General features: G+C 38.6%; 1 protein-coding gene across 2 annotated transcripts in view; it reads right to left on the bottom strand.

Moving 5' to 3' along the window:
• The window catches only part of gpm6a (glycoprotein M6A), an 81,266-nt gene extending 60,352 nt beyond the window's left edge, over window positions 1–20,914 (bottom strand). For both annotated transcript variants that reach the window (XM_031902348.1, NM_001079383.1), the window contains 1 exon segment: window positions 20,501–20,914. In XM_031902348.1, coding sequence (XP_031758208.1) covers window positions 20,501–20,537 — 37 coding nt within the window. In that variant the 5' untranslated portion in view covers window positions 20,538–20,914.
• Window positions 20,915–24,377: the final 3,463 nt, after the last annotated feature.

Genomic DNA, 24,377 nt, shown 5'->3' with positions numbered 1-24,377 from the left:
TTTAAACGAACAGTAACATCAAAAAATGATTTGTTTTAAAGTAAATAAAAATACAATGTAATAGTGCCCTACACTGGCAAAAGTTGTGTGTTTGCTTCAGGAAGACTACTATTCTTTATATGATGAAAAAAGCGAAAAGGCACATAGCAGATAACAGGTAGAATTCTACAGAGTTGTTTTGTTATCTGTCGTTTAGCCCTATATCAAGTTAAATGGCTGCCCCCATGGCTACACAGCAGCTTATTTATATAAACTATAGTAGTGTTTCTGTAGCAAACACACAGTTTTTACCAGTGTAGAACAGTACATTACATTTTAATTATTTTCCTTTATCACTGCTACTGTTCCTTTAACATTTACAGTCTCTGACGTATCCTTTCTAAATGGGTTAGCATTAGTGATGAGCCATATTTTCCACCAGCCATGGATTCTCTGTAAAATTCTGTATTTTATGGTTGCCTCCAATGTATATTGGAAAAAGTCACTGCAACACCTATTGATCCCACTGTATATTACCTGGACAAATTTGCTGTGAGAGAACACGTGTTCAGCAATTTTTCAGCCCGTTTCATGAATTTTCCAGATGTTTTGCAAAAAATTTTTTGGCGAATCAAAAAAAGGACAGATTTGTTCATCACTAGTTACTGAATCTTTGTAACTGTGGGGATCAGTTATTAAGTTAGTAGCACCTCAATGTAGTTGCAACATTAACAAGAAAGCAGCAATTGCAGTGAAGTGTTGCCTGTTTTGCACCCTGTCTTGGCATTTATGTAGTTGGTAGTAAAATCTGCACAAGCAACAATAACAAAAGCCTCCAACCTGCCCCAACGTTCATGGCTGGTCAAATTAATATATATGTCATTAACTCTGGCTTTTTGCCTGCTGCGAATGGTCACATAATGGTAAAACCCAGGTTATTACAGCATCTGCCAAACTGCATTTTAAGCATAAAAATCTACATGCAGTCTTGAGATAAATCATCGGCAGAATTTTCCTTTAAAGTAGCGCACAATATACCCCACGCTGAGCAACATGGTGCACAGCGTGGGGTATATTGTGCACTATAGCCTGCTTCATCTTCTACCTCTCCTAATCACTTATGAAAATAATACTGAAAATTATCTATACATGTTTAACATAAGGAATTTAAGCCAACTAGCGATTACACTGCTTTAAAACTCTAATACAATATCTATGTATTTAATAAATGTGTTTATTCTAAAACTTACGGTGATTTATAAATCGAGGTTTCAGAAATATTTGTGAAAATTAACTTTCAATCTTGATCTCAAAGCTCTAAATATAGAGGCAGTTCAATGTTGCTATGGTAACTGATTCAGATTGCTCAAACCCATGTTTGTATTTTGACAAGGGGATGGTAGTATAGTTATTATTTGCATTTGAAGGCATCTAAATGCACATTTTCACTATATCGCCAGCCATTTCTAATAGAAGTTATAACTGGCACATGGCACCAAAACAGGCAAAGATCCAATACCACCTTAATATTGAAGGTAAAAATTAATTTGTGAATTGTGTCACAAAGGTCCCACATCTAAATACCAGTAAAGTTGGATTGGGTAGCTTCAAATGGCAGCTAGTTATTTCTTCCCAACCCTTATCCCATATTCCCAGTACTAATAAACTGGTGCAAAGTGCAATTTTTACATACAAATCACCATGCTTTTCCCATGTTTGTGACTGTGGATAAACACTATTGTGTTATTCTGATTAGTGCAAATCACCCTTATTTTTTTACCCACTATGCAGCATGTTTTCTCAGAAAACTTTAGCGATTTATTATTTATGCAGTGTACAGGCTGATGAATTTGTAATCCCTGATGTTCCGCCTCTGGCCTGCCCCAATTCCACCCCCACTCCGCCTCCATACTACTCCTCACTACCCCTCCGTTCTGCCGCCTGACTTTTCGATAGTTTCATTCAACGCACCAGAGGTCACCCCTTTAGATTAGAGGAACGGAGCTTTCATTTGAAGGAGCGTAGGTGGTTTTTCAGGGCAGTGAGGTTGGGGAATGCCCTTCCTAGTGATGTGGTAATGGCAGATTCTGTTAATGTCTTTATGAGGGTCCTGGATGAGTTCTTGAACAATAAGAATATCCAAGGCTATTGTGATACTAATATCTACAGTTAGTACTAGTGGTTGTATTTATAGTTTATGTATGTGAGTGTATAGATTGGTAGGTGTGGGTTGTGTGTGCTGGGTTTACTTGGATGGGTTGAACTTGATGGACTCTGGTCTTTTTTCAACCCTATGTAACTATGTAACTATGTAAATGTTCAGCCCCCTTCCGTGTCATAGCCTTGCCTCCTCTGCATCATAGCCCCACCCATTTAGACCCCATCTACTTCAAATCATTGGCCAGTAAGGGGTTACCCAAAAGGTGGCAACCCTAGTTAGTAGCTGAATGCAGTACCCACTGACATAGCATATATTCACCTTTAAATGTCTCCTTAGCAGTCTTTATTAGTGGGTTAACCACAAAGGCTGGTGTAAGTCATAAGCATAACCCCCTGTGATCTGCGTTATGCAAAAAGCACACTCAGTAAGCCATTTGATAAAGGCAACTGGGCAAAACATTATCCTTTACTAAAATAAAAGCTAAACCCCATAACTTGCAGCAGTCTGTGAACATGAAGAAGGGCTGTGCATACAGAATATATCATAATCAACCGCTCATCTCTTTTAGGCTCTTTGCAAAGGCAATTTTAATTTATCTTAATTTCTTTTTCCATAGCCTACTTGTCCAGTAAACAGGATTGGAAAAATAATGCCATTTTCTATAGAAGCAGTGCATGATGCGTTTTTGTTAGGTTAGCGAAACACCATGCTGGTGAAGGGAGGGTCATGAAAAATATTTGTTGTTTTCATGTGACTTGCACGGCATTATACATCCACTCGGCTGGTGAAAGAGGAAAATGAAACCATAGGAACAAAGAAGATACTGGGGGAGATGTCGCCATGGAAACCAAAAGGAGAGATTATTTGAGTGAAGGCGTAGATACTAGAACAGCTGAGATCTCCATTTTCTTTAACACAACCCTCTTTTCCTATATTATCTTTCCCCCCTGTAATGTAACAAACCAGGGTACGGATACATTTCCCACATTTCTACAGACATACACATTTCACACAGCAATAAGGTTGCGTTTTTTCATTCTTGTAGTTGACGTATACATTTATTAGAAAATATATACAGTAGTCATCTGACATTTTTATACACTTGCAGTATCATGCAGTATTTCTTCCTTAGTTCCACATAAATGTAAAAACTGCACATGAATACTTTAAATAAATATAAGTGTAACATTAAGATGGGACTTCTGACCCCTAATACCCACTGCCAAGCAATCAATTACATGCATGCATTCTGGGAGAAGGCATGGCAGCCTAGTTCTAGCTCTATTTACTAAATGGTTGTTTACTGAAATTCACTCAGGTTTACAAAAAGGCATATGTATTTTTGCAGAGGGTTACCAAATATTAACTGTTAGTTTATTCTAAACCAAACTGTTCATTCTGCTCATTTGAGAATGTAAGCATTGCATTGATTCAGCTCATCAGTCCTGGAACCCATACAATTACAGGTTGTGCAGAGGCACCCTACACATACCAGCCCCTATTTACCTGTTTTTTTGTTTTAGTCAACTTTAGCATTTTACCTACTGTCCTCCTACATTATACTTTATATCAGTGTTCGCCTACCAGTGGTTTGGGAGCAACATGATGCTCATCAACCCCTTTGATGTTGCTTTCAGTGGCCTCAAAACAGGTGCTTGACTTAGAGGCAAGTTTTGGAAGCATAAAGATCATGTATACCACCAAAAAGAGCCTCCTGTAGGCTGCCAGTCCACATTGAGCTACCGAATAGCCAGTTACAGCCCTTATTTGGCACCCACAGGAACATTTTCATGTTTGAGTTGCTCCCTAACTTTTTTTGATATTTAAATGTTGCTCATGGGTACAAAAGGTTGGGGACCCCTGCTCTATATAGAGCCTGAGTGTGGCCACCTTTCAGAGACCAATAAATTATGCCTGTGCTTTGTGAAAACTCAAAGTGGGAGAACCTTAATTCTTATTAAGGTTCTTATTATTTTATAGAGAAAAAGTCACTTTTGGATCTGAAATTGTTTTATTTGAACTTTAAACTGGGCCACCATTAGTGAGAAACAAGTTTGGAGTCCAGTCAACATCCCAGGCTTGGTGGAGGGGGAAGCTAGTACTGCTATGGAAGGTGCAAGGCTTGCCAAAACAACATGCAGGGTTTGCGTAGATTGGGGGTCTGTTTAGGCATGTCAGAGCATGGGCAGGCAGTCTTGGAATTTAAAATGATGAAACTGTTAGCTTGACTCCCAGTCTGCTTTTACATTTGGTTTGCATTGTTATGAAATTTCGTGTAATTTTTGCCTGCAGCTCATGCAGAATATGGGGCACTTTGCGTAAATTATTTATTATTAAAATCCATCACCATAACATTGCTTTTTTTCCAAGGCATTATGCCTCCCACCTCCTTTGACAGAATCACAGCCTCCTACTTTTCCATATTCACTTACAGCATCAGAATTCAAAACAAGCAAAATAAATATACAAATCAGTTCCTCCTATTGTTTTTTCCTCACAATCCTTAAAGTGCTATTGCTCCTGAATTGTTTTCACTGTTACTCCTACCAGGCCTTTTGCAGAATTCAGAATTCTGAGTTCATTTCTGCAAAGAAATTACAAAACATTCTGCATATAATCAGAAGCACACTGAAGAGCCTGCAGGAAACGGGGCCCAGATGGCATGTTGGTTTGTATGTGATATGTTTGCGACACATGTTTTTAAAATGTGTTTGCCTCCATGCAAAATTTGGACTTCGGCAACATAAAAAAAAGATTTCTAGACACAAAAACTTATTACATAAATATTCTGCTTCAAATTCTACATAATCTTTCTCCGTGAAGTATACCCCAGTTGACAGTCTTCTTCACCTTGGGCAGTTAAGCAATATGCACAAAGTCACAATATTTCCTGCCGCTTAACAGATAAATATATAATTTTGTATTGTGTGAATCCATCTGGTTTGCCATATCATTTGCCCTCTTTGGTACTCAGAATGCACAAGTACAAATAATGAAAAAACAGATAATAACATTGCTAACTGTCAATCTGATCATGATAAGTCCCACTCGTCATCAGAAGGGTAAAATATATTGCTGGAGTAAAGTCAGGATAGAAGGACCATTTACAGAATGCATAAAAATACCTCTATTATTAGTAGTAATACTTCTTATTTACTTTTGCTTACTTCCATATTACCTCTTGGCCATTTTCACACATTTGGTAGCCCAAGGATTTGTCCACTGGGTGTTCTGCTGTACATTCCATTTTTAACAGACCAACATTTCTCAAATATGATATTTCTATTATACTTGATACTCTCTGAATGGTTTATCTGCCCCCTCTGACTTATAGATATTGGAACCGAGGGAATGAAATTGAGGAAAAATGGGAACAAAGGGAGAAAAGGGAACACAGTATTATAAAATGTAAAAGACTTCAGAAGATACAGGGAGACTGAATGAATGTGATTACCAAGCCCCCAGACATACCTGATTGATGTGGACTCTTGACATGGGATTACCATACAGAAGATTAAGTCATTGAATGAATTTATTACAGAAGCTAAAGGCCTCTAACATGCTTACAGATTATTTCATTCACTGGAAAGCAGAATGGGTAACAGTGAGGTTACTGAAAAGCCTACATGTATTCATAACTATAGACTTATTTAATATAAAGCAAAACTGGTCACTGGTGATTCTGTCCAGCCAACCAAACAGGGGTTTATTGAAATTCATTAAGAGCCATGTTCCAAAGGGTTTTCCTTTTTGGAGTATTAAGTTAATTATAGCATCAGAAACAGAAGAAAGGACCTCAGAGCTGAGTTACAAATCCCTAGCAACCTGGGAGATATATTCTCCTCCTGTACCATGTATTCAGGATGACATTAAGCCTCAGAATTTTTCTTGGTACCAGAGTTGATGGAACTGAAAGTTTTGGTTATTGTAATATTAGGCTTTTACATAGACAGGTCTTCATGGTAAAGACCTACAAGGTAATTGGCACCCAAAACTTCTTCCAAATCCTTATGTGAATATGATGCTGTAACATTGACTAAAACCCACATTTCTTTTAAATCGGTAACAAACCCCCGTAAGTATTTGTCTAGCTGGACATCTGAGACACAGCATGCATATGGGTGTTTTATCAGCATGGAAAAGGTGGATTTGATATGTTTTATGTGACATAAGGCCTTTGTTTGAGATTATTAAGGAATTGTTTCCTAAACTGCAGGTCATTTCAGCATTGTTATAGATTCAATTTTTTAGGTAGGGTTGCCTATTGTAAGTTAATATGATCTAATCTGTCACAGGATTATATGTCACTATTTTTCATTACAAATGATGTAAGCAGCTAAATCTGTATTATGTTATTTTATGTGAATTTAATGTTGTATTGTATGGTTGACCACTAGGAAGTTTAATACTTAATTATACATAGAAAATTATATTTCATTAGTACTTGAGAAAAGGTGGGGTTTTATGAATAAAGTATTTTTGTGTTTTACAAATACCAGCTATTGGAAGTCCTTTGTCTCCTCTCAGTGTGCATAGAGAAAACCACAAGGGGCTATGCCTCCAAAGTAGGTATCCCCATCTCTAACACCAGAACAAGAGTTAAAGAGTGGGTAGTGGTTTCAGGCCACCCTAAGGTGCTGATAAGTAGCCCCAACAACCCTCAGCTGTATATCAACAGGTATACAGGCCAGGTCAATTATGGAGAAAGCCAAAAAAGTGGCAGGAAAACTGTATGTATCGTCCAAATGTTTGTTAAAGGAACAAACAGATTCTTTTATATTAAATTTTGAAATCTGACATGGGGCTAGACATATTCGTTGTTTGACAGGTGCCCTCAGTCATGTGATGGGGCATACATTTGACAAGCCACACTCTGTCTAGTCCTGATCCAAAACTCTTATTCTAGTCTTCTACTACTGGCTCTTAAGTTGGGGAGTGGCTCACCCATACCTCACACCTTTCCTTAAAACAATACCTTATCAGTGTGATGTGTTGTATGACCTTGTTACATTCACATTGAATATGTTTATTTATCTAGAAACTGGATTCACAACTAAAGGAAAGATTTAAAAAAAAAATCAAACATTATCTGTGGTAAACCTTACATTCTAACATTACATATAGGGGCATATTTATTATGCTGTGTAAAATGAATTAGCCGAGAAAAGGACATAAAAAGCTGTGTAAAATAAACCGAGAAGATAAGGAAAGAGCCCCAGATAGAATGATTCTATCATAAAGTGAAGTGGTTGTTTTAAAGCAGCAGTAACATTTTTTTTTTTTTTTTAGGTGTAGGCTAGGTGTGCAAAGAAGAAAAATAGGTAACAATTGTTTCAGAAAGTCATAAATAATTTTGGTGATGTTTTGGTGATGTCATATGCTGTGTAGCTACTAAAAAAGAAACTAGTCAGCATGAAACCTAGGTGATGTTCTAGATAATTAACCTCTTCGAGGAGCAGAATTACTATTGTACTACTTATCTTATTAGTATATTTTATAATGCTATAATTAACTGTTCCAAGAAATTGATAGTATTAGGCTGAATCTGTTTCATTATTAGTGATTGGTAAGTGAGCCTATTGTAAGTTAAAACTTAATTAACAGTTTCAGAGACAGTAAGTTCAGGCACTCACTGAAGGAAGGTAATTGCTTTACATGCAGAAGTGCTGTTTATTTCAAATGCACGCATTTTGAACTGAATGCAGAAAATGAGTGAAGCCAGGATTAACCCACACAACAGATAAACACAACCAAGTTAAAGTCAAAACTGCTAACAATTCAAGTACACACAACCAAATAACTACTTAAAATAATAAATAAACAACATAAAAACAATTAAAGCTAACTGAAGGTGTTGCCACATTGATGTCCAATAAATCAGTTATTTCTGATGCAGTCAAATAGATGTTAAAGCTATATTATCATCCCATAGTTTCTATTTTTGACCAGGTTTCCGTTGCAGTTTTCACAGAACTGCCATATATTAAAATGACTGTTTTGTTTTCCACTTGGTTAATATATCAACATGTCAGCAATTAATGCAGTTAAACATGGGGTTCATGTAGGCTCTCTAATGTGTGAAAAAATGATTTATTTAAAGGAATAACAATTCAGGTGTTGGCCTTATATGCTTCATGCCTGCTGTGGAAAATAATCAACATATCAAGCCTCTAGTTCAGTATCAAAGCTGATATAACACTCACATGTCAACATCAATTCCATCACATGTGGGTTAAGCTACTGCTAGGGAAACAGTGGCACCCTGAGATAGCCTAAGCAAACACTGTGCAACCTGTGGGTTGAACAGAATGGGGTTGCCAGAGCTGAATGCTAGTTAGTGTACATATAGGGATTTTGGACTAAACTTGGCTAAACATTCTAATAAATAACCACCTAAAACAGACAATGGTGTCAGGGCAACACATTTAGGGATCTATTTATTAAGCATTGAGCAATATTTTATACCACAGAAGCTGTGTATTAATGTTTCTGTGAGAGTTTAGCCTTTCCATTTCCACTGAAATTAGCAGAATCCATTACAAACTCCCAAATGGAGCAGTTATCTATGTGTGAGTCTTTTTTTTACCCAACCAGGTTTTATAACATCTCAGACCTGGTGTAACCCATACTAGTAAAAGTAGAGACGAAATTCCAATATAAAAAGTGGTGTAAAATGTGACAATGCTTTATACAATTTTTGAAGGATTTTTGCTATTTTACACTACTTTGTAAAACAAAATTTGACACTCCACTGCCACTGTGTATATTCTCAGATTAATGGCACAATTTTATATTACTCTGGATTTTACTTGCTGATGTCTGATATTCAAATGGTGAACTGTGTTGTAGTTGTATGCCATTTTTAAAGACAGATTTAGAAATAATCTCCCCAAAAAGCCTTTCCACCAGCAATCAAGGGAATTAGCAGTGGAAAGGTCTATGCATTGCTGCTTTTCCAAAGTCACCCAACGTCGCCTGCAGGAGGAATCTCTCCCCATTGGACATAAACCTTTGGGTTAGATAATCTGTATAGGAGAGATCTAAAACTCATATGGGATTATGTAATAAAGTTTGCCAAGGAGCAGTAACCCATAGCAACCAATAAGATGTTTGCTTTTAAACCCATAACCAGTAAATGCTACTTGCTGATTGGTTGCTATGGGTTACTGCACCTGGGCATACTTAGTGCCTTTTATTACATATAGGTATTAATTCCCTATACAGTGATGCCACAGCAGGGCAGGAGGAAAGTAATGCATCAGTTTGAATACATAAAAACCTTTCTACTGTATTGTTGCTATTATACAAGGCAACACAATTGTATTAAAAAAAAACAAATTTTTCTGCCAATACATACCAAATGAGGTGTGTACAGTATGTTGTAAATATATGACCATTGCAACTAGACCTATGTAAAATAATATAATATTCTTAACCACTGGTAAACCAAAAATGTGTCCTCTGTATAAAGACAAAGCAACATTCCCTAAAATATAGCTTTTTTTACACAGTAAACACTTGTGTGCATCCTCCTGCCTACCCATCTGTTGGGCTTCGAGTATAACAACAGTTCCTAATCCTCAAGAGAGAATTCTTCCTAATTGCCTAAAGATTACAGCCTAGGCAAAAGGGTTTCATTTAATTTAAGTGCCTATAACAAAGAGGTGATGACACTGCAAAGAAAAAAACAGCTTCCTTGGTGTTAATGGTATAGATAGGGACTAAATATAAATGCTATTGTATTGTCCTCCTAAGAGAATAATGTACAAAATTTTAATATTGTTTGGATCCACCTGCTACCTCTTTCCACTATAATTGCAATAGCCTTTCATAAAATTAATATTTGTAAAAGATCATTGTATTAAAAATGTATGTCAATGAAAAAAATTAACCATCCTTAACCATACCTAAAACTCAAAAATAAGAATATAATTCTACCAACAATAATATTAATAATAAAATCCCTTTGCCGTTGCCATTGATAGCACACTTTCATCTTGTCTGCTTTTGTCAGAAGCATTTGGTGTGAAAAGGCATTAAATCCCTTTCTGCGCATGTTTAATCGACCACCATGGTTGTCATGCCAACAAGAGGAGAGAACTTGCAGCTTATAGTAGGCATTTTAATGCAGTGACCCAATTACTGTCCGTCAACAAATTCAGAGGGACAACAGAGCCTAACGCATTACTGAGACTGAACAGAAATGAGCACTGAGATGCCTGCATTAACAATTAAGGAATCGAATTGTGGAATTTAATATACTGTGGTGTTAGATTTTTAAAACATAAATAGAGCAATATAAAAATAATAATAATAATAAATATAACCTATAATACAGCAGTTTGGCATTATACATGTTCCTTCCATTACATGCTGATGCAGGACAGTCACAGCCAGTTATGAATACTAAATATGGGTTGTATTGAACACTATTACTAGCTGTAAACACATGGAACTCAAGAACTAAAGCAATAACCCCCATATGTAATACAAGGCAAATAAGATGACCAGCGAAAGCTACCTGCTGATTGGTTGCTATGGGTTACCGTACATGAGCACAACACAGCAAGCAAACTGACCAAAGCATGATCGTGGAAACCAACTCATGCATATCAGCAAGTATCTACTTGTTCATCAGCATAAATACTTCATTATGTAAGGAAACTTTGGCACATTTAAGCCAATTATTCATAGAAACTAGAATACAGCACCCTTTGATAGCTGCAGTTTTGGGGTCTGGTATTTATTGCGGCCTCAGATTCAGGTACTGTAGTCCATTTCAACAACATTAAGGGCAGACTTAAAGGGGTGGTTCACCTATAAGTTATAGAATGTCCTATTCCTAGAAATTTTGCAAATGGTCTTCATTTTTTTTATAGTTTTTGAATTATTTGCCTTACTCTTCTACATCTTTCCAGTTCTAAATGGGGCTCACTGACTCCAGCAGCTAAAAATCTATTGCTCTGTCAGCTTACAATTTTATTGTTAGTATTACTTTTTATTAATTATATTTCAGTTGAAGCCCTCTTCTGTTCATATTCCAGTCTCTCATTCAAACCACTGCCTGGTTGCTAAGATAAATAACACTCTAGCAAACAAATAGCTGTTGAAATTCCAAACTGGAAAATGAAAACCAGTAGCAACCTGTCTCAGAATAACATTGTGTACACCATACACCCCCTTTAATATTAGATGCAACCGTATTTTGGTTATTCTGTTCAGCTTTAAATAAATAAATAAATAGCTTGCAGGAACCTCAGTTAATAAATCTGCCTTAGATGTTTTCTCTGCCAGTGGAGAAAATACCAATACCACCCAAAGCCTCTTTGTGTCTGCAGCAGGAGGAGTTACACTATAAGCCGGAGTCCGTGTTTCCTTCGCCAGTTGAGAAAAGTCTAATCATCGGGGATCCTATGTGATTTAACTGGTTTGACAATCCCAACAGTTTCATACCATGGGAAAATCTGCTTTTCCATGTAAAAGGTTTACAGAAATAATTTCTTACGTTCTTTTCACAGTAACATTTCCCTTATGTGTTTGAACAACAAAAAATGGATATAGTAGGATGGAGCACGCCAGGACTACTGTTATTGTAAAAATAAAATTATCCTTTATTTGACTCTTCCATTAAAAACATATTACAAAATTGCAGAACTGAAACTCCCCAGCTTGACGCGTTTCGTGGCCCAAACCTTATGTGTTTGCCATAAGTAAATGTTAATAGTTGAATTGTCACAATCTGTTTGGTAGAGACCTTGGGGACTTCTTGAAAGATTGCATTCTTTAGTGAGCAGGAGGACCCTGCCGAGACTGGTCTTCACCAATTTCCTTTTGGGGCCCCTGAACTTTGTGCTGCATGTCGAAAGGGGAACCTGAACACGCAGGGGTGCTGCTGCCATGAGGCGAGTTGAGAATCTTGCGTCAGGTAGCAGTGCCCCAAAAGTTACCAGGGGCCGCAATAAGCCACTCCTGGTAAATCTGAGAGCACATGGAGATGTCATTGCGCCTGCACAGATGGACCTGGGGACCGGCACACCTAGATGTGATCCAATCTCCCCAGGTGCCTTACATGAATTTATATTTATCTTAAGTTCAAAGCAAACTTTACGACCACAATTACTATATTTTATTTTTAAAAGGGCAATGTACCATTTATTGTGTGCAGGTAACTATGCTTAAACGAACAAAAAAGACCTTCCTCGCACACCCTTAGCTCCACTAAGTTTCAGTGCTCGTTGCACACTGCTGGGGGGATCGGCACCCTCCCAAAAATCCAAATAGCAAAAAAAGCACTGGCACTCAGAGCTGCAAGGCACCTCCGCAATAAAGACTTTTAAAGGGCTATTCCCGTTTGCAGCTCTGAGTGCCAGTGCTTTTTTTGCTACAGGGAACTATGCTTACCACCAAGCAAGATGTTTTCTTTTGTTTTCCAATAGTGAAAAACTGTTATTGGTTTGTTTTACTCTTTGCCTTCCATTGGAACAACAACAGGCTAAATTGAAATAGATGCAACCTTATGGTCTGAAATCTCTTTTCTAAAATTTATAGATGAAATCTTAGATGGAAGGAAGAATAAACCTTTCTTCATTCCAAAAATCAATTTCCAGGCTTCAGCTCATGCAACAATATTGGCTTTTTCTCAAGCTGTGAAATATATTGTAATTGCAATTGGATTATTGTAATGTAAAACATCTTGCTGCTCTTAAGCTATGGCACATCCAAAACAAGAGAGAAAAAATACTTTCATTACACAAGCTGCAACTGTATTTCTATACTGAGTGTTGGACAGGGCCTTTCACAGGTCACCAGGGAACCTGACATTATGGGCCCACTCTTACAACACTTAGGGCTACATTCATCAAATCCCGAGTTCGAATCCGAATGGGAAAAATTCGGATTGGATACAATAATTTCTGAAGATCGCAAATATCACGAAAATGCTTACAAAAAATCGTATTAGTCACAATAATATTGTATTGGCGTTCCAAAATTTTTATACCCAACGATTGTAAACAGCGGGAAAACCTTTCCGACTCCCATAGGAATCAATGGCACTCTGCAGCTCCAACCTGTCCCAAGGAAAGTCACGATAACAAAGCTTGAATGAATCCAAAACTTTCGTACTCGGCGCGACAATACGATTTTGTTGCACAAATTTTGTTGCAAGGTACAAATTGTTGCGTAAGGTACGAAATTGTCGTGAAAAATACGCTTGGAGCGTTCGTGCATTAATAAATGTCCCCCTTAGATGTAGACAGTGCTTAATATAATAGGTATTGTGTAGACCTATGGTGCAAATAGAATTTAGTGGTTAAAAATTGTCTTTGGCTTCAGACCAGCAGGAGATCCTATGGTCCTCTGATAGGTCAGTTCAACCCTGTATATACAGTAAATTTTCAGACTATTTTTGATCCAGCAAAAGTTTGGTACAATTTTCAAGCAAAGCAGCACACACTGGCCACATTATTTACGACTTTCACTAGTAAATGAGCTAAATTCCTTCCAGTGACATGCTTTTAGGTTTCATCATCACCATAACATTTATTTATATAGCACCAGCAGTTATGCAGAACTTTACATTCATTTATAACAAACAGGGGTCTTGCAATTATTTAACAAAAACAAGAGTTATACAATAAAAATGGCATTAGAGGGCCCCAGTGCATTATATTTTTTCTTATGGATAGTTGAGATAAACTTGGAAAAACAGAGCCAAGTAACAAATTTCTGACATAACTTTAAAAATGTCATGCAAGAAAATGTGTAACACGGGGGCAGATTTATCAAAATTCGAGTTTGTGACAGTAGGCTAAATGTAATACACCCAGCATATAAATAATACAGAATAGTTGACCCATAATGTCATTGCTGTCTAATGTAACAAAATAATACAGTATGAATGACTCTGGTTGTATAATACAATACAGTGTACCATATAATACAAACTGTCCAATCAGAAAAGCACACATGAACATATGTAGGATAGGGAAAAATATTTCTAAATGTCAGTGTCACGTTAAATTCATTTCAAACATTCATGTTTCACCATTTATATATTTTTTTATATCTAAGAGTGTTATGGTAGCCTTAAGTAGTGTAGGTTAAACTGGGGCATTCTGTGTATATATATAATGAGCCCAGTAAGTGCAACTGTAATAGAATATTTATGCCAAATGTGTGTTATTCTGTAAAGGCAGCATCCAACCACAGCAGGGACCTATGTCACTAGTATTATGTTAATGTCTTGATTAATTCAAGGATGAGAGCCATTAAGTCAACCCTGGAATCAATAACTCTATTAATTACATATAAACATCCTTTTTGCTTTTTTTTTTTACATGCTTTAAGTTGTTTTCACAGATTTAACTTTTTTAAGAGGAATAGTCCTAAGGGAAGCAGTAGTTATCAATCTGTAAGTGAATTATGCCCCATGTTAGTTATGGGATAGAAGCCAGGATAGCTTTTGGCAGAGCAGGAGAGCAGCAATATTAAGATGTGACCACTGGTAAGGAGATGTAGTCTAAACCCAGGGGTGGGAGGAACCAGTATAGACTGTACCGCAGAACACTTTACATAAACTGATAAGCTGACACATATTTTTAAAGGGACAGTATATACCTAAAACACCTTTGCTAAAAATTAACAAAATAAATAGGACTTAAAATTAATTAGTTAATTTTAAAGTTAAAATTTACATTCTACCTATTGTTTTAATGTAAAAAAATACACATTTGCCATTATAATCACTCATTTGAAAAAAAAACCCTCCCTTATGTACCAAGCAGCCTTTAAGCTGTTGATTATTAGGGGCTTCTAAGTAGACTGTAGTTAGCTGTACCATCTCCTTTGAAGTTTGTTTGAATCAAGAAGTGACAGGAAGTGAAACTGGCTTCATGTTGTTTATTAACAAAAATAACAGAAACTATAAATGTTTCCTAATGAAAACAATAGGCAAAAAGTATGTTCAGTACAAGCTCTATTCATGGAGCTTGTGTTGAAAAGGGCTGTATACTGTCCCTTTAAGACATCCAACACTACTACAGTAAAGCTACAGGTCCCTTAAGGATGTTGTTAAGCATTCATTGTTATTGAATTTTTGCACTCATCCCCAATAAAGGATAACCACTCCTCTTCTAAAAGTAACAAAATACCGGTAAGTAAGTTGTGAACAAATAAAACATCTCAGCAAGTCTCCTACAGTGCCTGCACTTTCCAACACCTTAACTAGCCGTTATCCCATGTTATGAAACAAATAAATCAGCTGTAGATCTTGCCCAAACAATGGCTTTGCCATTTCTAGAAGATGCTTCCTTTAAACAGTGAATTTCATCTGAAACAAAATATTATGTCCAGCACAAATCAGGCTCCAGCGCTGGTTCTCTGGCAGAACTATAAAACAAGAAGCTGTTGGCTGAAGCTGGTAAGACGTATAATAATAACTAATAATCTATGAACCCATTTTTCAATACAGTATATCTGCAATAATGTCTGAATGCAGTAGCTCCCAAAATGGCAGAGGCAGCTGAATGTGTTAGTTGTACAACAAACCCACTGCAAGAAAGAGATATTTTTTTATAGAAGACAATGCAGAATCATTCCTATTTGATAAAAATATAGAAAGAAAAGAAAGAATTGTTGTTTTTCACAGTGTTTCACCCCCACCTTCTGATATTGACATATTTTTTCTTTTTCCATTAGTCATTTACTCTGTAATAATAAAACACTACCTTGGATTTGATCCCAATTAAGATATCATCAATCCTTACTGGAAGCAAAACAATCCTATTAGGTTTAATTAAAGTTTAAATTCTTTATTTTAGACTTAAGGTATGGATATCCAAATTACAGAAAATCCTTTTTCTGGAAAACTCCACGTCCCAAGCATTTTGGATAACAGGGCTCATACCTGTATTGGACCTGTTATCCAGAATGCTTGGGACCTAGGGACCTAGGGGGTTTTCTAAGTCTACTATAAAATCATGTGTCTATTAAATAAACCCCATAGGATTGTTCTACTTTCAATAAGGTTTAATTATATCTTACTTGGGATCAAGTACAAGGTACTGTTTTATTATTACAGAGAAAAAGAAAAATCATTTTCAAAATTTTAGATTACAATGGAGTCTATGGGAGATGGCCTTCCTGTAATTCAGAGCTTTCCAGATAACAGATCACATACCTGTAATTCAAAATTTAAAACATATTTCCTTATGGAAAGACCCCTTATCCAGAAAAGGTTTTAACACTGTACAAGTCACTACTTCACTGTTTTGAACAGATATGTTTTAAAGCCATTTTGTTCACAGGCTTGAGAGAAAAATTATGAATATCCATAAATATATAGGGAATAATGTGCCCCCTACTGTAAAATATACGGATATAGTCCTCAAGGTGTTCCTTGACCAAAGGTGAGACTGAAGCCCAAGAGCTGTTAAACAAGTAATGGCACTCTGAGGTGACTTTTAATATTTTCATATTTTACATTTATAATGTACAAGTTTCAGTGAGCCATGTGATCCCTATGCGGTGATTAACTGATGACATCATTAAGCACTGTTTATAAGGATATAATTTACAGGGATATTCATTCTGTATTATCTACAATATATTGGCAAGCTTATCCACATTTTTTTTTCTTCTTTAATTCAAAAAGTTAAGGTTACAAAGATATGAAAAATAACCAACCCCATTAATTTATAATATTGCTTGTAAGGTGAAAACCCCCCTTTTAAAATTTCGAAGCACCGATGCCCCTAATGTGATCTCTACCCAACAGTATAAGGAACATTCCCAGGCTACATTCCTAGTTAAAATGAATTCACACTCCCTCAAGCAAAGTAATGGCAATTTAAAGCACTCAGCAAATGAATAAGATACATGTTTTGGTTGATGCAATTTTGGTGGAAGGTGAATTTTCCTGAACATTCTAAGGGTTTGGTTTCGGTTTGACTAATCTTTGGTGAAGGATTCAGTATTTTGCTTAATCCAAAATAATGGATTCAGTTTCAGTTTAACCATCTACAAAGAAAACCACCAGTTTTTTCCTAGTAGAAAAAGCAAAATACAGGGATGCCTAGAGTTTAATAAATTCAACCTAATTGTTTATTCAAGTGCATCCATCCATCAGTAGGTTCTTCCTCCGTTTCATTTTCTTGCCTAAGCAGTGTGGCATTTGTCCCTAGCACTAATGACCTGTGTTCTTGGTATCTGTGCACAGTTTAGTCCTGCCTTTTTCAACTTAAACTCCCTTATACTCCCTCCCCTATATTCGTGACTCTGCTGAGCCAGCCCATGGGTCTCATCCTGACCTAATTCCAGTGTTTTTGTATTCCCCATCAGACTGTAGCACTGCACTATGTCTACGAAAAAAAAACACTTTTTTTCTCTGGCACACTAAAGGTGTTTTGATGGCCATCCCAGCAAATGTCCAGTCTTCCTGGAGAAAATATAACTAATGTTTAAAACAGAATTCATTTTGTACCCCAGTGTCTAAGATTGAGTTCTTCTTGCTGGAAGGGAAACTCATTCTAGGGCTAAAATGTATATTAATGAACATTTCTGCTAACCTCCAATTTTTGTAACTAAAGCCTTCCACCTTTTCCTCTTCCCAGAGGGACTCCAGGTCAATCCACAGGCCTACCAGACCGGTGATTTAGACACTGTGGTCTCTTTCTGGCCCCCTTCTGTTTTATAGTACCAGAAACCCAGATTTGCCCATAGCCCTGTCAAAAGTCCACATACCTACAATGGGGGTTCTAGTCACAGCCAAGTCTGAAACCCAAGCCTACTCACAGATGTGTATCTGTCTGTGCCAGACACCCGTGCCAACACACCTTAAGTAGAACCTTTCCAGTTTTTGTGCTGGCTGCCTTGCCAAAAGTCAGATATCAAAATGATTGTGTATTTGGCCCTGCAAAGTGCCTTGTGATGTTAAACACATTGTAGCCATCCACTGGGATTTTAACCAGGATGTCTCTTGTTCAAATTTTCTTTAACCACTTAGCTGGGAAGTCTCTTCAGGGAATTCTGATACACTCTACCTGCCTTCTCTGTAATGTTTTATAAATTCCAGTAGCCTAATTGGCAATCTAGGTGCACCTTTTCTTTATTCACTGCCTGAGAATTGTGGCATCCATCCTTAACTCTGGGTTTGCCCTATGCTCTTGCTTCCTGTGCCTAGTTTCTTATTTCCTGATTCATCTAGCATACATTTGTTTCCTATGAGTGGCCCTCTGATGTCCCTGATGCCTGTGTTTTAGGATTCCCCAACAGACTGAGGAGTTTCCCTGACATTGCTAAATTACTAGAACTCCCTTGCCATTTTGACAACAATTATGTGACGTCAAGAACCAGAAGTTGGACTACTCAGCCACTTTTGACTGTGCAAGAGCCAAAATGACCGCCTCTTCAATTAATAACAGATCTGGGCTTGGTCAGATATTCATTGCAATGACTGAAAAATTCCTGTGGGATTAGGGCCACATCAGGCTATGGATGCTGATGGGTCTGCCAATCAGGCAATTGTCTGTTGGCAACTGTTTCCTATGTATGGTTAGCTCTACAACTGCAGCAGGCAAGCACAAATACAGACATTTCAGTAAATATTCCCGATCACTGTATTTGCAGTACACTGCATACCAATTAACCCTAATTACATATTTTATATGGAATAGAACATTTAGCTTCATTTAGAATCAACATTATTTTTTATACTGAAATCTGTTTCATATAATAAGAAACTAAATGCCAAAAGTCCCTGTGCTTTTAATTTGGTAATTTTGCAAAGCTGGGTTATGCAATAGGATGAGGCATTCGCAGAGAGAGAAAGAAACGCTCACGCCAGCAAGTTTTAATTAAAATGCAACTATCATGGTCTGATCTTCCATAAAAACAGAACACATATATATATATGAACATACAAAACACAGAGAAGTCTGGATGTGGTGGGAATGGGATTAAACCCCAGCACTGCTGTTTTCCACACACAAAGAAAAGACAAACAAGTCACGAAAAAACAGGATTCATTTAGCGTAAGTAGGTCAGCTCTAATGAGAGAGCGCAAGAGCAGACATGAAAGAGGTAGCACCGAACTCAGCCATCGCTTTGCATAATTCAGAAACATGGTGTCTTATCAAGAAAATAAGAAAATGTCTCCCACCGAGACAGTAATGGCTGAGTTTAGGGGGTTTGCTTGCAGAATTGAGCTGCAATTAAGGGTAACACATAGAAGAGAAGATCCTTTGTATGCAATGGAATGCTCCCACCATTGGTCCAGCTCTTGTATAGTTAAGAAAACAAGCTAGCACGCTCTGGCAGCAGATAGCAATAATAAATGCAAGGGTGAAAATTAATACTGAACAGCCCTTGCAGCTCCACACTGCAAGGAATAATGGTACAGTCCAGGCATTTATGGCTTCACACCTCAACATACTTGCAAAAAGATCATTTGTGGCATATTTTTGCATCATTTGTGACTAAACTCTCAAATACAATGGAACACTTGTAGAACAGCACCATTGCCAGTGGAAAGCAAAGAATGACTGATACCATTTAGATATATATAAATATGTATTGTGTCAGTTATTTTGGTTTATGTGCTTGCTGTGTTTCGGTGAATCAAGGAATGGAAGACTGTACTAAACATGCAACGTAAACACATTGTGCAGCCCTAATATTCCAAGATAAACACACATGAAAGCCAAAACCACTGGTGGGTATTTTAGCAGCTTACAGGTGCCTAGAATTTCCTGACCACCCCCCACGAATCAATGTTTATCATCTCCAGCTACCAGTTCATCTATTTGCTACATTCAATAAGCCATTTAATTGTCATCTGAAATAGGACAACCAATAATAATATGCACAGTATAAATGTACAGTATAGAGTAGTAGCCTATTCAGATGTTGCTGAATTGTGACTCCTATGATCCCAGATGCCCTTTGGTTAATGTGAATGATGAGCCTTGTAGTTCAGTATCACCTGGATGTGCTACAGGTTGAGCATGGCTGATTCAGATCATGTGTGTTTTACTGTATGTAAAGCCATCTCTGTCTCCATATGATCCAGTCGTACATACAAAGGAGGGATGTAACATTGCAACATATATTGTTCCTTATGAAAATCCTAAAACTGCTCTTGAAAATCAACCCCCTTGGGATCTTGCAGAGGAGCAAAGGTTGGTATTGACTGTCACAATCCAGTAGCCTAATCTGTAAAGGTTGCTAAAAACAGCAGAAACGCCATTTGGTTACATTTAACTACAAAGCCCCTGGAGGAGGGGGGAGTAATCTATTTCTTAATCCCAACAGCAGGACACATTGTAAGGCAGGGGGGTATGCAATGATCATTTAGACAATTACCTTTTTGGGTCTGTCCTTCTTCCATGTTTTCTTCCATGGCCACCTTTGGGTGCTGGAGCCGCTATGCACAACTAATGAGCAGCCTAATGAGACGTGCGATCCAATGAGGGGAGATCCAAGAACAGCAGCGCTCAGAGCTCTGCAAAGACTTGTGTGCTGAGCCCAGTCTCCCCGCTCTCTGACTCTCTCGCTAGCAGCAAACAGCCTGTCAAGTGCGATTTCATTCAAATGATGATCAGTTTCTGTTCTCCAGGGTTGCCATTGTGCAGCAGTGCGAGCAGGTATGGGGGGCTGCTAAAGAGGGGGCTCAGCTCACTAGTGTCTGGCTCAGCCTGGCTCTGGGCACAACACACACACAGGTTTGCTCTGCCGTCGGAGGTTGGGAACAGGCTGCAGTGAGAACAGATGAAGGGGCGTCTCTCCGCAGAAAGCGGACCACCAGCTGCAAGTATCCCCCCTACTTTCTGGCACAGTGGAAAAGCCCAAATGTCTGTAGGCACTGTCTGCTGCAGCACTAGCTTCCCTCCTAATTAGACCTATTACATGTTACATGCTCAGCTTATTTGGGGGGATTATGCTTTGTTGCCGTTACATTCTTTTGTCTCCCCCTTGGAGGTATCAGCATCTGAGAGAGGGGTATTTTTAGCTCACTCGATGACGTAATACAGTACGGATCTGCAGTTATACAATGGTGTTAAACAGTGCCGTCTGCCCATTGCCTCTCCGGTCGCACTGCCTAGGGGTGATATGGAAGTCTCATTGGGAAAGCAAATGCCACTGTGCAGCCTGGTGCCCCACTGACATGCCTTTCATTCCCAATTTGTGCCCCCAAGAACGTCTCTCAGGTGCCCAGGGGGGCAATGCAGCTTGGTGTTTGTAGTGCTAGGGGCAACATCTCTCTCTCATCTCTCAACCCAAATGTATGGCCAGTGGGCAAAATATGGTTCATATCCTTCATGATCTTTCACAGTAAAAAAAAAAGATGCGCTAAAAGACCGGGATTCAATCTGAATAACAAAATGGCAGGAGTCACACGATCCTCAGGGGCTGGATAATGTATTCACACAAGCAATCCATTGTTATTGCCTGTTGGTTTAATGTGTGAGTGCTATACCATATATTTCTATAGGGTGTGTTAGAATATCCTTGTTGTATATTTCAGATTGCGGTAATCAGTTTTGTAACTGCTAATTACAACAGATACAAAAATATATTATTATTTATGTAATATTCTATTTGGTTTATACAACATATTTATCTGCCTATATAAGACTTTCTTTAGAAAGCTTCATTCACTACTAGGGCAATTTACTCCACTCTGCCCCTTGAATTCTGACTTGACTCTCCACTGCACAAAACCTGTCTCCTGGCTAGAGGTCTCCTATCCAGGCACTCCCCTTTCCCCCAGGTTGTGACTTACAGCATCTGCTCTGCCCCCACACCCAGCCCAGGGTCGGACTGGGTCAGCGGGACACCAGGAAAAAACCCAGTGGGCCCCATCCCACCCCATAGGCCCTGCCCCATCTGCATGTGGGGGCCCCTGGGACAAGGTGTGTAAGGCCCCTGGCCCGACCCTGCCCCAGCCTGATTACTCACAGCTTCTGTTATTCTCCTCATCTGCTGTGTCTCATAGAGCATTCTGGGAGATATATATATACATCTGCTTTGGAGTTTTTACATTTACTGTATTATGAAGATATATAACAGGGCAACTCAACCAATAGGCCATAAAAAAGATATATTTGAGGCAAGAGAAATTAGAAGTCAGTGAAATTATTTTGGAATCATTTTATTCAGCTCAAGATGCCATTTTAAGATGTAAGTTCATAACAGCGGCACCAACTGGCAGAGTCCCACAGAGTCCATGTGTAGCCACACACATACAGGAGGTATTTTTGATCTTAATGTCCCTCCAGGTTACACAAATCCAGTGGAACTTAGAGCTCCCATGTCACATGTGACGTTTCCTTCACCCACCTACTTACACCAAGGGAGACACCACCAATCCATTACCTTCTGTCCCTAAATCATTTTCTCCCCTGGCATAGATACTGTATGCTGTTGGAGAAATTAGTAGCCATAAGGAGCCTGAAGGGAATTAATGGGAGGATTGTTGTTTTCTGGGCCTCCCTTCAGTAATGAAAAATGAATCCTTTTGCTTAAAGGGGTTCACTTTCAAACTATTTTTTCAGTTCAGTTGCTAAAAAATAGTGCAGCAGTAATAAATACAATGTTAAGACCACAGTGACATCACTGAAATCTCTCTCCCCTTCCTGTAGGTGCCAGCGGCAGCCTTCCTATTCTCTGAGCATGTGTGTAACTTGATCCTGTCTGCTGTTCTGAGCTACACATGCCCACCAGCCAATCAGAAGTGGATCTGGCAGAGGGGAGGGAGGGGAGGGAATGAAACACATGTGCAGTATGAAGCAAGGAGGGAAAGGAAGGGAGAATACCTTTTAGAGATGGCTGCCTGTTCTAGAAAATGTGAAGTAAGTGTGACTGAGTAAATATTTGATTAGGTGAGCCAAAAGTGTGGTGTTTTTACTAAACAATAGGAGAGCTATTAGGCAGTATGCTTTTGAAATTTTGACTTGCATTCTCCTTTAAGGCAGCTATTATAATTGATACAGTAGTTAATAACATCCCACAGGTGCTGCTAAGAAATGTATCAACTAATGCAGCAAGTTGTAACAGTTCAGCACCTGTATTACTGAGCTGCCAGACTGAAACACTAGTATCAATGATGAACTGAAAACAAGTCAAAGGAAAGTTTGGGAGTTTGAACAACCACGTTAAGGGTGTTTGAAACTGCCACGATGAGTTTCGGAATCCATAGTCCCAGTTTCTTCCCAGGCCTCTGTCTCTCACCAACACACAGACACCTCTCTTACAACATACTGTCTAATTTATCCATTCTCTTTCCACACTCTTCCCCTCCGGATAACATGCTATTCCTTCCCTTTGTTCTAGTCTCTGTTCTTTGTTCTATTAGTGAAGCAATAAGCAAGGTATAGACAGGAAATCAGAAGGGAATAGAGCTCCCATACTAAAAGGTGTAAGAGCCATGTATACCACGTAAATCATATCCTTATAAATGGTGCTTAGTGATGTCATTAAATATAATCAATTCCAGGCCCCGGACTGGGATTCAAAATAGACATTTCAAGTACCCAGAGGCTCAAACCACCATCACCCCCCCCCCCCCCCCCCCCCCCCCCCCCCCGCCCATATAGTAGTGGCTGTCTATAACATTTTACAGCAGCCCCTCTGGCATTTGCCACAGTCCACAGATTGCCAGCCCTGTCCTGATCAATGTTTAGCAATGTAATTACATTTAGGGGCCTATTTATTAAAGTATGACAGGTACGAATTACAAAAAAATTGTATTTGATCATACTGTGTGTACTTTCTGCGACTTTTTTGTATTTTGCGCAACTTTTTCGTACTTTGTGACAAAATTTGTGCGACAAAATCGTATTGTCGCACCGAGTATGAAGGTTTTGGATTCATTCAAGCTTCGGTATCGTGACTTTCCTAGGGCCAGGTTGGAGCTGCAGAGTGCCATTGAGCCCTATGGGAGACTTTCCTTGGGCCGGGTTGGAGCTGCAGAGTGCCATTGAGCCCTATGGGAGGCTTTCCTTGGGCCGGGTTGGAGCTGCAGAGTGCCATTGAGTCCTATGGGAGACTTTCCTTGGGCCAGGTTGGAGCTGCAGAGTGCCATTGAGCCCTATGGGAGACTTTCCTTGGGCCAGGTTGGAGCTGCAGAGTGCCATTGAGCCCTATGGGAGACTTTCCTTGGGCCGGGTTGGAGCTGCAGAGTGCCATTGAGCCCTATGGGAGACTTTCCTTGGGCCGGGTTGGAGCTGCAGAGTGCCAT

This window comes from Xenopus tropicalis, chromosome 1 (genome assembly GCF_000004195.4).
Source record: "Xenopus tropicalis strain Nigerian chromosome 1, UCB_Xtro_10.0, whole genome shotgun sequence".
Classification (NCBI taxonomy): Eukaryota; Metazoa; Chordata; class Amphibia; order Anura; family Pipidae; genus Xenopus; species Xenopus tropicalis.
This window is presented reverse-complemented; position numbering and strand designations above follow the sequence as displayed.